This window comes from Simochromis diagramma, unplaced genomic scaffold (genome assembly GCF_900408965.1).
Source record: "Simochromis diagramma unplaced genomic scaffold, fSimDia1.1 OVJJ01000304.1, whole genome shotgun sequence".
Taxonomy (NCBI): Eukaryota; Metazoa; Chordata; class Actinopteri; order Cichliformes; family Cichlidae; genus Simochromis; species Simochromis diagramma.
The window spans coordinates 16,992,469-17,006,388 of NW_024387030.1; the positions used below are offsets into that span (position 1 = coordinate 16,992,469).

General features: G+C 40.6%; 1 protein-coding gene across 1 annotated transcript in view; it reads left to right on the top strand.

The window, feature by feature from the left end:
- The first annotated feature begins 12,611 nt into the window (after positions 1-12,611).
- gfra4a (GDNF family receptor alpha 4a) overlaps positions 12,612-13,920 on the top strand; it is a 149,748-nt gene continuing 148,439 nt past the window's right edge. Inside the window, exon 1 of the mRNA XM_040042345.1 lies at positions 12,612-13,623. Coding sequence (XP_039898279.1) covers positions 13,566-13,623 — 58 coding nt within the window. The 5' untranslated portion in view covers positions 12,612-13,565. The remainder of the gene's footprint in view (positions 13,624-13,920) is intronic.

The following is a 13,920-nucleotide window of genomic DNA, read 5'->3' on the forward strand; positions in this document are numbered from 1 at the left end:
GGGAGCCCCCAGCCATGTGTGTGTGTGTGTATGTGTGTGTGTGTGTGTGTGTGTGCGTGAATCTGGGAGCTGCTGGAACAGAGCATGCATGCTCAATCAAGTTCCCCAAGATAAATAATATGGAAAGAGATTAGTGCCAGCAGAGATTGTATTTGTATTGCATAAATTTAAATTTGTCACCCTCATATTAAGCAGTTGATTTAAAAAAAAGGAAAATGAATTTGTTGAATAAATGAATTCTAAAATTAAATATGAAGTGAAATTAAGGGATTTATGTTGGCTCTGATTACATTTAAATTAATTTTAACAAGCCCACATGATCTCTGTGTTTTCTTCTTTGCTATGTCTTTTGTCGAGATTTGGACCAAATGTAGCCAGTCATGATATGACATACAAGACCAGGACACAATAAGAGCTAACTGGTTTAAAGCTGTATAAAAAATAGTGATATGACAAGTGGATTTGTCATTTAATAGCCTTTGTGCAGATTACAGAGCTTCTGTCAAACAGTGCAAGTGACAACAGAGTAACAGCAAATGCTAAAACACTGTGTGACGGTGGCACAAATAAAGATATAAAGTCATTAAACAGTCCAACTCTAACCCTAACCCTACTAAAGCACAGCAGCTGTTATTTATTTAATTTCACTAACTGTCAAGTTAAATTACAATGTTGGTGCTAATAGACTGCAGTTTTTGCTCCACACATTTAGCAGACAGCTATTTCTTTTTACAAATATTTTAATGTATACAGAAAATGTATCTAGGTTTGTTCCTTTATCATGTTCAGGCAAATTTTTATTAGAATTAATTAATAGAAACTCTTAGAGTCTAAATATAACTTCCACCATTACAGTTGTGTCCATAATTTGTTGTATAAAGACTTATTTTGTAGTGCATCCCCCCAAAAAGTGCAGACTAATTCAAAGCATTTAAAAGGATTACATTGACTGTTTATGAATTACAGCAATATTTATACACAGGGCCTCATTTTCAGAGGCTCAAGTAACTGGAAAATTGGCTGACAAAGCAGGTTTACGGCCAGTCCTCTTGTTATTTCATGCCAATGAGGCAGATACAATATATGAAATTGATTCAAAATGTTGTCAAGGTTTACAGTCAAACAACACCTTCATGAATGGAAACACAGAAGGCTTTGAACAAAAGAAGCGCTACTTACACTGGAAGCAAAAAGGTCAGATTAGCCTTGAAATAAAACAACTAAATGAACTGGCACAGTTCTGTAAAAATAAAGTTCTTTAGACAGATGAAACCAAGATTAACTTGAACTACAATGATGGGAAGAGAAAAGTATGAAGGGGGAGGATGGACACTGGTCATGATGCGAAGCATAACACATCATCTGTCAAACATGGAGCAGCCAGTGTTGAGCACGGGGATGTATGGCTGACAGTGGAACCAGGTCACTTAGTGTTTATTAATAAATTCTAAAGTTTAGATCACTCTCTCCTCAGATTCAGTCAAATGCTGCAAAATTGATCGGAAAGAGTTTCACAGTGACCCGAAACAAACTGCAAAAGCAGCCCAAGATGAGATATTCTTTAATGACCAATTCAGTCACCTGATCTCAACCCAATAGAGCTTTACTGCTTTACAGTCACTGAAGACAAAACTAAAGGCAGAGAGACCCACAAACAAGTAGCAACTAACAGTGACTGCAGTAAAGGCAGCGTTTAGTGACATTCAACTTCTCATCAATTACTAAAAACGTTCCCTATAGTTATGATGCGTTTATCCAATTACTTTTGAGAATCTGAACATGCGAGATTCCTAAACCCTTAATGCAACTTTTTTTTTTAGTTTTTCAGGTTTTGTTTGTTTGTTTCTCATAGGAAGATGTGTGCTCTTTCATTTTTTTCCAAAGGACTGTTTGAAATGAGCCCAGCACTTGAGTGGAAGTTGAAGTTGAAGTTTACAGCTGCACATATATCTGTCCCTTTCTGTACTCTTCACTCTGCTTCATTTCTTACTTTTCCAGTGGACAAAATTGAAAATGTCCGTAAAACTCACTGCTCAAAGTCACTGCCGATAAAACTTGGAACAAGATATCAGATTTTGGCTGCAGTGTCTCCCCTGGCACAGCGAGGAAAATACTAAAAGCAATAATTCAGTTCTGAAGAAAAGTAGCATTTTTTATATTTTTGATACTTTTGCCTGTTTAGGAATTCAGCACCTTTGGCTGCTTTTTAGCTCAGGCTATACCGCAGGAAACACTCAGGCTTGCATTTAGAAACAAGTTGATGTCTTCTTGCTCCTCTGGTCTGAAAGATAATGTTGCCAGTTAGTAATAACTGATATCAGAACTGGAGGAGAAAGCCCTATTTCCTGAAATGACATCAGGCCCCCCTGGCAACACATTTACAGGTTGACTGCTTCTGAAGTGTTTTTGGAGGTGTTGATGCTAAAAAAAGTTTCTGATTCTGATTGCAGTTTGATGTAGTAACTTTTGTTTTCCTCTCTACATCTACGTTTAGAGTTAAACTTGTTATTTTAAAGGATTATGTATGTGTTTTCAGACTAAATAATTCCCATAATCTTCAATAATTACTTGAACTGACGGTCATCTAAAAGAGTAAGTCTATTACTTTATGTTTGTCATAGAGACACATACCAGCGAAGATTTAATTTCTTGAACTGAAAAATGTGAACAGTGATCTTTATTAAAGGCTTGTTTGTCGTTTGTCTTCACATTAAGTGACGTATCTTTGTTTAACTGCATTTGTCATGTAAAAGGTTGCTGTGACTCAGTGTAGCACTGTGCATCTGTACCAGTGGTGTTCTCTCAGGAAAAGCAAGGCAGGGAGTGTTTGCCTTGTCAAATCTACAAATAGACAAAAATTAAAATGTGCCAAAGCAAAATGACCTCTCCTTTCATCTCAGGTACCGCTGTCACACATATAAAGCTCCTCACCTGTTTCCATCCATCCGTTAAATAATGTTGTGAACACACTCGCTGAAAGCTGCATTTATTCCATGCTCACTGGATACTGTAGCTCTCTGTCATACCAGCATGTCTGTCTCCCATTAACAATGACTGGAGCTGGGTAAGCTGAGAGGCCAGAAGCTTTTTCTGTTTTTTTGTCATCCGTACTGTGGATAAACCTCTGGTCTTTTGTACTAAACTAATCAGAGACCAAGCTGCTGGCTCAGCTTTGACTGCTCTGAGATCAATTACGACCTGAGCTTCGTATGGGAACACAGCTAGCATTAGCAAGTAAACTAGCATTAATGATGTAGCATCATAACAGATAACTTTTGTATTTTTAACCACCTTGGCTAAAATATGTGATGTAGACAAGGTGGAGGGTGAAAAAGTTGTTAATAACTCCTCTAGTGCATTTTTAAGGAAAGTTCTAACGGTGATGGAGAAGGGACGGCAGGTCCACCCATGTCCATAAAATAGGCAAGTTGACAAGGTGCAGCCACCTTCTTTGGTGGCACAAATAATTACAGAGGTTATCAGTGTCACATGAAAAAAAAAACACTGTACCTGTTTATAGTACAGCTAAACAAACCAAAGTCCATCAGTGGCTGCATCGGACAACCGATTAATGCTCCACATAGTACCCATTGTTTTTCCTGCCGCAGTGGGACGCAGGGAAGTCGGTTACCTCACTGAAGAGCTGTGGAGCCTGTCACCTGCAGCTCTTCATCTAGACGGCTCATTGCAACTAGTCCTTCTCATGCTTTCCTACACTTCCTTCCCTTTGCTCCCTGTGGTATCTGATCCAGTGTTGTCTTGTTGTGTTGGCACATTTCTGATGGACAGTATGCGCATACCTCGCTGACATATACTGTATGTAGGAGACCAGGTTTGTGCACATCTAGGCAAAAACAAAATATCCAGGTGCAAGACAGAAATGACACAAGATGTCATAAAACAGGCACTGCAGAGCTCCATTTTAATAATTTAAGTCCATTTTAAATTATTATTTTAAATGCAGCAATTCAGGCCACAGGATCTTCTTCAGGTATGCGATGACAAGTCTGGAGGCCATTCTCTCTCTCTTTTTTTGACACATGTGGCTTCACAGCACACCCATGCAGGGCATATAATGTGAAGCAGGAGTAGCACTCATATGATGCGCAGAGATAGAACAGTCAGACTGATATTAATGTGATTACATTTATACTGAATTACATGGATGCATCATTTCCTCTGAGTGGGAAATTTTGTGCAAAAAGGCCAGGCTTCGCTGAAGAGTGCACGCAGTGAGGCAATCACATGTAACTGCTAAGTACGAAGAGGTGCTAATCATGAAACATATGAAAACTCACTCTGAATCCATGAAAAGGTTTGCAAATTTTAGGTGCTAGGTGCTAGCGCGTCACAAGTTACACACATTCCAGTGGAAACATTAGTGTCCGTCTCTGTAAAGATAAAAGTCAGTTGAAAGTTAAATGCTACTGCGACATTTGCACTCCATTTCCTCCACACTCTAGTTAAATGAGCACTCATTTAGAAATGATGAATAGCACATTCGTTCTCTGTAATATATATATATGATAGCGAAGGAGAGCACAAACACTTTTCTCATACGTCCAGTTCATGCATTTGATTGTGGGTAATGGGCTTGTATTCCAGTAAGTTTGAAAGTAATGCATACAGTTTAGTGATTATGTAATATGTCCTGCAACTAGTTTACACCCAGTAGACTTGGACCCTGTAAACAGGCAGTCTCAATCAGCAGCATGCAGGCAGATAATACGGGCACATGGATTTCTATTCCTGATTGCAGCAAAATGTAGTGCCTTTCATTTAATGAAGCAAATAGCTCGAGTTCAAATGGTAAGGGGTTATTTATTCAGTCATCTCATGGATGTTGTCTACATTAAGCATTATAGCATGTAGCCTATTAGCTCAAATTTGTTGTCTGCTCTTCATAATGAGTCAGATGCTCAGTAGCAATAACAGTGTCACAGCCAGATGTGTAACTTGATTGTTCTCTGTGGTTGGTGTGTACAGATATGTGTGTTTACCCAACCTCTAATCTGTCATTAAACCGGTGAAACAAAGCCTCGCATTCTCTGCGTTTGATCAACAAATCGTGCCGACGATTTAATTTATCAGACAACAAAATCGATGCTTTTGGCACGCGGAATGTGTGTCACACAGTTTAACCAGATGACACACTTTGCTTGAGAAACCTTAGCGTTGGTTACATTTTTAAGTCAGTGGGATGTTTTAGATGGCCCGCTGTTGCACCGCTTTCTAATCAAGGCTGCACCTTGAGTGTGAGGGAGACAGTGAGAGGTGTCGTCGTGTATGCCTGTGTGTGTGTGTGTGCGTGTGTGTGTGTGCGTGTGTGTGTGTGTGTGTGTGTGTGTGTGTGTGTGTGTGTGTGTGTGTGTGTGTGATGACTACTGACTCAGCTGGAGAGGGCAGACAATGACAATGATGATATTTAGCAATGCACATGGCAACTGGGGCCTTAATTTAGACATGCAGCAGTTACCAGCAAAGTACAAGGTCATTTTATTACATGTTCTTTTTTGTACTTTTGCTAATTGTGCCAGATTTATCATTCAGACCCTGATCTGTAAACGCAACTGTGTCAGATAATGAAAAAATACATAACAAGCAGTCCTTTTTTTGGTTGCATAACTTTAACAAATATTCCATTACCTATAGCTTCCTTCAAGACATATTTGAAGGGAAATTTCTTTCATTTGTGCCATGAAAATAACAAGAGTCTGTCTCCTTTTTTTCCATCTCAGTAATGAATGAAATAATTAGGTCTGTGAGGCTACTGTCGACTGAACGTCAGCATTAAACCATTTCTCATCTTGACTTCCTCTCCCCAGATGGCCTCATTGATTTATCCATTTCCACGCATCCTCGCTGTGCATCTGAAATATGCCCCTGCAAACACATCACGAAAAAAAAAAGAAGCCACGAGTTGCCAAGGGCGTATGGGTCTTTTGGTCTCTGTGCTTTGCACTTTTTTTTTTTTTTTGGTGCAAATCCTTCTCATCACCTGCCCACTGAGATGGGCAGATATGATTGTAATTATGCCACAGGCCTGCCTCGAAAAGCCCAAACACACCACAGACTCATTTGGCAGCTTTTTTATTCCTGCCAGTTTCTGGTTACAGCTCGAGCCCGCAATGAGAGCAGAAGCTGATGCTGCAGTACGCTGGCACCACTGCAGGCGAGGCTTCTCATATTCAGCTTCATCTTCAAAGGGTTTTCATTGTTGCTGGAAAGACTGGGTGACGAGCTGGCATTTCGATGACATGCACCCACGCTGGAGGGGCAAAGCGGAAATATGTTGCCCGCCACAAACTCTAATCATTGCTGTAGCCGGTGGCGGGAAGCTTATCTAACCTTAAGGATAGACAGTGTCTGAAATGAGATACAGGCTGTGGTGAATATGAAAAACCATCCATCTCAGTTAAAAGTTCGGTATGTATTAAACTGGTAAAAGTACAGCAGCAAAATATCCTTGAAGTCAGAGTGCAAAAAGTTACTGATTCATTTATGTACGCACGGTATATGGAGCATTTAAATGCTGTCACTGTGCAGGTGGCATTAGAGTTGACCTTGCTCTCACGCCAGTCCAGTGCAACAATGTGCAGAGCAAGGACATTATTTTCAATCGAGAGTGCACCTGCCCCTTCACGAGCATCTTCACTCCTGCCTTTGCAGCCAGACTGGAAAGATTCACATCAACACTGACACCACAACACAGAAGTCCCAAGGATTATGCTTCAGTGCGTTTTGATTATTTCATACTGTGTATATAAAAAAATGGTACAATCTAGTCTTTATAATTTAAGTATGAAAAATTAGTCTTAGAAATGTAACTCCCCTGTCACAGAGTGAATTAAACCGGATGTATCTCATGCTGACTGAATTCATGAAATACTAGGAAGGATCTTCAAGCTTGCTTTTATTACCTCCTTTAGCATAGGATAGGATGGAACATCCTTCATGAAAGATGAATGATCCATCATTAATTAGGAGTGCACTTTCAATTTCATGCTATAATCTGCCGTTTGGAACCATCAGTGACAAGCTACGCTAAAACCACCAGTTAAAATTATCTTAGTGTAATAAAATCTTCTACTTAGATGAAGAATGAAGTTTTTTTTTAGTTCTATAAACAAAGATTATGAGCAACAAAAATTATCAGAGTGAATTTAAGGTTTGCAGTAACTTACGTTCGCATAAGTATTGCCAGCCTTTACTCTCTATCAACAATCAGTTTTACTTCAGTCATAGAAAGCCTTAATAAAGCTGAAGATGGATAATCGCCTCAGCAGGAAGAGGAAGTATTTTATATGCAGTATTATCTTCATTTATTTGTCGGGTGATAGAGTGGCTGGTGCTGTCACCTAACAGCATGAAGGTCCAGGGTGCTGGCCAGCTCCTGGTATGGAGCGTGTTTTCCCCGTGCCTGTGTGGATTCCCTCCCACAGTTCAAAGGCAGGCATGTTAGGTTAACTGCTGATGAGTGTGAATGTGGGGGCGAAAGGTTGTCTGTCTCTGTTAGCCTGCAGTAGGCGATCTGTTCAGGGTGTACCCCCACCTTTTACCTCGTGACAGCTGAGATAGACTCCAGCTCCACTGCAACACTGATTTGGATAAGAGGAAGAAAATTTATGGATGGCAATAAAGTCCCATTTCTAACTGAGTTATCCTCGTCTATACATTCTGCATGAATCAACACGGTGAAGCGGGTGACGTATAGGAGATGCACTTTTTTGTGGTCTTTTGTAGGAAGATAGTTGCAACATGGCAGTCTCATGTCAACAACATCCACCATCACATTATCAAGCAGTGCTGTCAGGTTCTCCGACTCCAGAGTTTCACTTTTCCCCAGCTCATCACACCTTTCTTTGACTAACAAGATGAAGCAAAGGGCTCAGAAAAAAAGCGATAGGTTTTTTTGTTGTTGTCTTTTTGTTTTTTTTATCACCACTGTGCTCTCTCTCCTCTGCCTTTCTTGTGCGTGAGTTGGGGACAGCTGACTTCGGTCAGGTTAAGAAAGAGGAAACCATCAGTAGCAATGAGTCAGTCTGACAGTGTTTTAAAAGCATAGGGTGTGCACTATATTTAGCCTATTTTAAATTGATCCTTTCTAAATGTGTGGACAAATCCTAATTATGTGATTAGATTTTTTGTTGGCTGGATTCCTTTAAAGCATTGTGTCATATTTTTGTAAGCTTTTTATAAAACTGCTGTACAGTTTAAAAAACCAGAGAGATTTCAAAAAAGGGGAAATGGTCAAAAGTTAAATTATAGTATGGAGAAATATATGGATAAAATTCAACCTCACAATATTATTAAAACCAACTGCAGATACAAAGAATATCTGTTTGGAGAGACATCAGGTGACTTTCTGCTGGAACTGTGCAGTAACTACTCAGATACATTCAGTACAATTCTGAAGTATGTGACTAAAAATAAATGTGCCTTTCAACTTCCCATCCCTTTACATAATTTTGTCTTTATCCCAAAGATAAAATGCAGTACGATGCACATTAATACCGAGAAAACATTTTTCAGTTCATTGTTTCTCCTTTTCACAGAAATCTATCAACTGAGACGCTCCCCGCTGAAAAGTTGCTTGGACATCAAATGAGACGTGCTGAGTTTCATTCGACTCAGATTTCAAATCACTGCTCACAAACGATGTCTGCACTGCCGTTAAAGGCTACAGCGTGCGGGAAATATTTTGTAGTGCTACAGCTTGATAATATTGCCCACAGCAGGGACAGAATTTGAAAATGGGCCAAAATCAGTGTGACAGCAAAGAAAAAGTGTCATCAGTCCAAATTGTCAGTTGTTTCAGTTATGCCTCTGCCCAAGAGGAGGAAGTGAAAAGTGTTTTGGGCTAAATAGAAAGTCAGTGCGATACAGAGAGGTTTTTTGACCCTCATTTCTTCTTGCTGCCCCACTGCCCTCAGCCATGTTGCTGAAAGCCAGTAGGTTAAACTTCCTTACTGCAGAACAGTTTAAGTGCTAAGAACTCTGGAGCATGATAGGATGTCATATACAGTGCTGTGTAAAAGTCTTGAGTCACCCCCATTACTTTCATGTTTTGCTAGGAAAATGGGAAATAGTCCCCATAATAGTCCGCACATGGATATGCAACATATTTAGCAAAAGTTGAGTTTGTGCAGTTCTGACTAGCTTCGAAATCAATATTTGGTGTGAGTACCTTTTTTCTTCAACACAGGCTGAACTCTGAAAAGGCAAAATCTAAGGTAATTTCTTTATGTAGGCTTTAGGAATAGTTTCCTAAAGGGATTCCAAAGCTCTTCTTTGGATGTTGGCTTTTTGAATGCTGAAATCTGGTCTGGAGAGGCCATTCCCAGACTGATAGCGTTCCACTGTGTGTCGTTTTCTATCCAGGTATGCTTTGACTGCATTGGCAGCGTGTTTCGGATCATCGTCGTGCTGAAAAATGAAGCTGGTGCCAATCAAATGCTTTCCAGATAGTACTGCATGGTGGAGTCACATCTGCTGGTACTTTTTTACATTGATAATTACACAGACCATTTCTGTTGAAGTTTCAGTGAGCAGTAGATGGATCACCTGAAGGACCAGTCATTTCTCAGGTTCTGTGTCAGAGTTTTACTGGATATTTTCCTGTTTCTTAAAGACATGACTTTCATATCCTGTTCACCTGCTGTAGATAGTTTTTGTAGACCTACCACTTCTTTTGTCCCCCACTTGTCCAGTTTCCTCTTTTTTGTTTGGGTTTTTTTACGAACACACTCCATACCATGGTGAGATATGCCGAGAGTTTGTCTTATAGTTTTTTGGTATCTTGTTTGTGGAAAAATATTATTTTATGCCTGTCAATCTGTTATACTATGTGTTTTTATGACAGGCAGCTAGGAACAAAGTGCCAAAGATACAACTGAAAACTGATTCCTTTTTAAGTTGTCTGTTATGCGTAGCCAGGTTCATCTCTTTAGTTAGGTGCCTTTCTTATGATTGAGTGATCCATAGATCAGTGTTAGGTGGCGTTACAAAAAACAAACAAAAAACATTCTTACTAAAAAGATCTGGGATAAGGACTGGGCATGACTGAAAAAAGAACGGAGCTTGAAAAAGCCTGCACGAATATTGCTCAGGACCAATTTAAAAAATTACAAGAAGATGTGGCTGAAAGCAAAATTTAAAGAACTGAGGGGTGACTCAAGACTTTTGCACACGTATGAACAACAACTACTTACTAATCGTTTTTCTTGGCAAATCTGTTTCTACGTGACCGATTATGATCAAAGGCACTAAACCATCTTACCAAGAGCATGTCCTGGCATATAAGACTTTGGTTTGGTGTGGCTTCTCTAAATGCCCGTCTCAGTACTGTGTAATTGGGCCGACTCTGGTAATTATCCATCTGAGATAATTATGTAAATTGCTTGCAAAAATGCAAAGCAGTTATGTAAGGGTTAAACGAGAAGGTGAGAGAAACAAGAGAAAAGCGCGTGAGATGGAGACGAGATTTCACGGACACGGAGCAGAGTGTTGCACTGCAGTGGCTTTGTGTCATCATCATGTAGCTGTACCTTGCCCAGCAAGTCTTTGTTTATATTCTCCGGCCTTGAAAGCTGTTCCAGCGTCTGATTCAGCTCCATCGCTGGTCAATAACACAACTACAAAGTGACTCCATCACAATTGTGGAGTCGCACAGAAATGGCGGTGTGTAGGTGGTGCAGCACCACATCTCTCTCTGTGTATTCTCTCTTTCTTTCCTCCTCAGTCTCACCCTCTAATTTCTCTCTCCATGTGTCTAAGCAAGATTGTGCAGCAGTAGGCAGACACAGGAAAAAAAAGAAAAAACAACAACAACAACAACTCAGGAGCTGGCATTAATTTGAATGCATTAACACCTCTCAATCAACCTATAAGATTTTTTTCTGCTGTTGCATGGCCAACACAGCAGGAGCTTGTCCCACATCCTCGCCAGGCTTATGACATCAGTGTTGCAAATATTTGGAGGGCAAGGCAGCTTTTTGAGTCACATCAAGAGCTGGAGCGGAGGCGGGGACGCAGAAGATATTTCACTAGGAAGATTGGATCCAATGTGGGGAGGGGGACGCTTGATTCAAAGGGGAGAGGTGGGAATCAGAGGCCACAAACTGTGATTCAGGGAGTGTTGGAGAGGGGTTGAGGCTGCGTTGAACTTTGGAAATGTCGAAAATGGAAAGACACGACGACCCTAAAAGGATTGTTCTGTGTTCCCAGCCAACTCGCCCTTGAGCAAGGCAGTTAACCACCAGCTGTTGCTGCTGTGGAGCAATCAGTTAATGCACTGCTAGACAGCTGCCAGGCTACAAATCCAAACCTCAGACTTTACATTGTCCCTATCAAAATAAAAAAAAAAAAGAAAAGTTAAAACTGAGTTTTATTTCTTGTTAAATATGCACATTCACAGAGCTGCCACAGACAAAAGCTTCAGATTGAATAGTGAAGTCCAATTTGTGCTGAATGTTGTTTTCTTTTCGTGTGTGGAGACAACAGAGAATGCCACCGAGTGACCACTAGCGCATTTTAAAATGATTGTTTACTGAGATAACTAACAACCTGACAAATCAGGTCACAGCATACAACAGGACTGTTCAGCATCTCTAAATGATTTTTTTATAAACTTACTGCACCTCAATGGCATTTGTTTTATATATTTAAAATGTACTATTTTAGAGTGATACAAATACTCAAAGCTTCACTGTTCAGTTTACTTTTTTGCATCCTGTGATTATCATGATGATTTTTAAACTTGCAGCGTGTTGTATATTTGTACAAAACAATGAGCGGTAAGCAATTAAAACTCACTTCAGGCTAAAGAAGAATCTAAGCAAATATAGTTAAAAAAAAAAACTTGAAAAAGCAATGTGGGAAAAACCAACAACGGAGTCTGCGGTGGTCCCTGAGCAGTACATGCTATTGGCCTCGAAGCATAAATGCTCCTTGAAACTTCTCACCTCCTGCGGTATCTTTCTTCTCACCCTCCCTGTAGCCTCCGTATAAGCAAATCCTAAGAGGAGCAAACTGCCCACTCTCTTTGAGGGGAAAAAGTAGAACAGTGAAAAACAGAATGGGGTTGTGTTTCTATTTTTATTTATATATTTATTCATTGGGCATGATCCTTCCCACGAGTATCAGTCTTTTTTTTTTTTGCATACTGCACAGACACATTTTTTGGATTAAAGTGTCCCTGAGATGCTGTAAAATGCCGCAAAATAAGCTTGAAGAGGCAAAACAACTCCCCGAAGAGAACCCCAAAAATGTGTTTGTCATCTAGAGTGTGGGCTTCGACGCTCGGGGATGGAGGGAGGGGGAAGGGGGCAAGCTATCAGCTATCAGTATGTACTGTAGAGTGCGAATATTCTCCAGAACTTGTGGAGTGTAACTTTTGTCTGGTCTAATTCGGTGATTTTGGGTGTGTGACAAATTTCCTTCAGATTAAAAAAAAACTAGGCTGTGTCTTAAAAATAATAACAGTACATGTCTGAAGCGCCAATCAGACCCATTGTCCTCAAAACCCAGATCAAAATAGATTTTCTTTGTTCTGTTTTTTTTTTTTTTTAAAAAGAAAGAAAAAAGGACCAGCATGAGCACATTAGACAGCAGGTAGCCTCAAACAGCTCACGCTGGCTGCAAGATGGTCTTTTCATTTTACCATTAGGAGACAGACACCGTGAGTCAGCCTGGCTCTGTTTTCACCGCTGCTCCTTCTGCCTCCGTGGGGGCCCTTAAAAAGATTTTCTCTGCTGCCTCACTGATTCTCGTTTAAGTTGATTGTGGTAGTTACTCTTTTTTTTTCTTTTTCTTGGAGGCGTGCGTGTGTGTGTGTGTATGTGCGTGTGGGGGTATAACCTACTTTCAGAAAAGTGTGGTTATGGTCTACCCACCGATGCAGGCTATGCACCATTTTACGCGGGGTTGTTGTTTCCATTTTATGGCAGTAACGAAATAGCCTATCGATTTAAGTTGTCCTATTTCAACTTTGGTCAAGATTGGATTTTTTAAACGAGCTGGGTTGGGCATCTCCGGCCGGCCCGCCTGGGAGCTGAGGATCACAGCGGGGACTGACTCTCGGGTCGGAGTGCGCAAAGCAGCGCGCCAGTGATTCAGCCGCAGTTTCCAGACGGCGCGCAGGTGGAGGCGACGAGGAGAGGAAGCAGCCGCTCAGGACGTGCTGATGAACCGCACGGGGATGTTCAATACGCACACGATTTGTTCCACGTAAAGACCGAACTGCTTCTTTTTTCTTCTTCTTCTCCCTCCGCGGTGTGATTTTGGTAGCGGTGTCTTGGTCTGGCTCAGCTGTAACCCATTTCCCCTCCAAGACAAAAGTTTGCCTGCTAAAAAAAAGGGAAAAAAAGGAAAATGATGTTCTGGTCCGCTAATGTTTTTTCACGCAGTGTTGTGGATTCCGGCGTCAGCGTAAGTGGACAGTCATCACTTGAGAAATAGCTGCGATTTTTTTTCCGCTCTTAATTTCAGTGCCAGTTTCAACAAAAACAGCGGGCTTTTATTCTCCGCACATCATCTCTCGCCCAGGATTGCATCCGTTTGAATTAATGTCGCACTCCACAATGGACTTCCTCGGACTGTACTTTTTACAGCTGGCTCTCATCGGTAAGTTGATCAACACTTGAACAATTGATTGTGGTCGAAACCAATGCGCCGTCCTGTGACTGCCCAATGCAGCTCGCATTCGGCTTGATTTTATTTTATTCTATTATTCTGTTGTTACTAGCTTTTGTTAAGTCTTTCTTAGTGCGAATGATCTTTAAAGGTCCATATTCGCTTGCTTGTGTCAAAGTTGCATCATGAGATCATTCTTTTGTTTTTTTAACCCCTTTGCAGAATAAGCCGGTTTGTTAATGAGATACACGGATGCACGACAGGGTCACAAAATGAGGAGAGATTGTG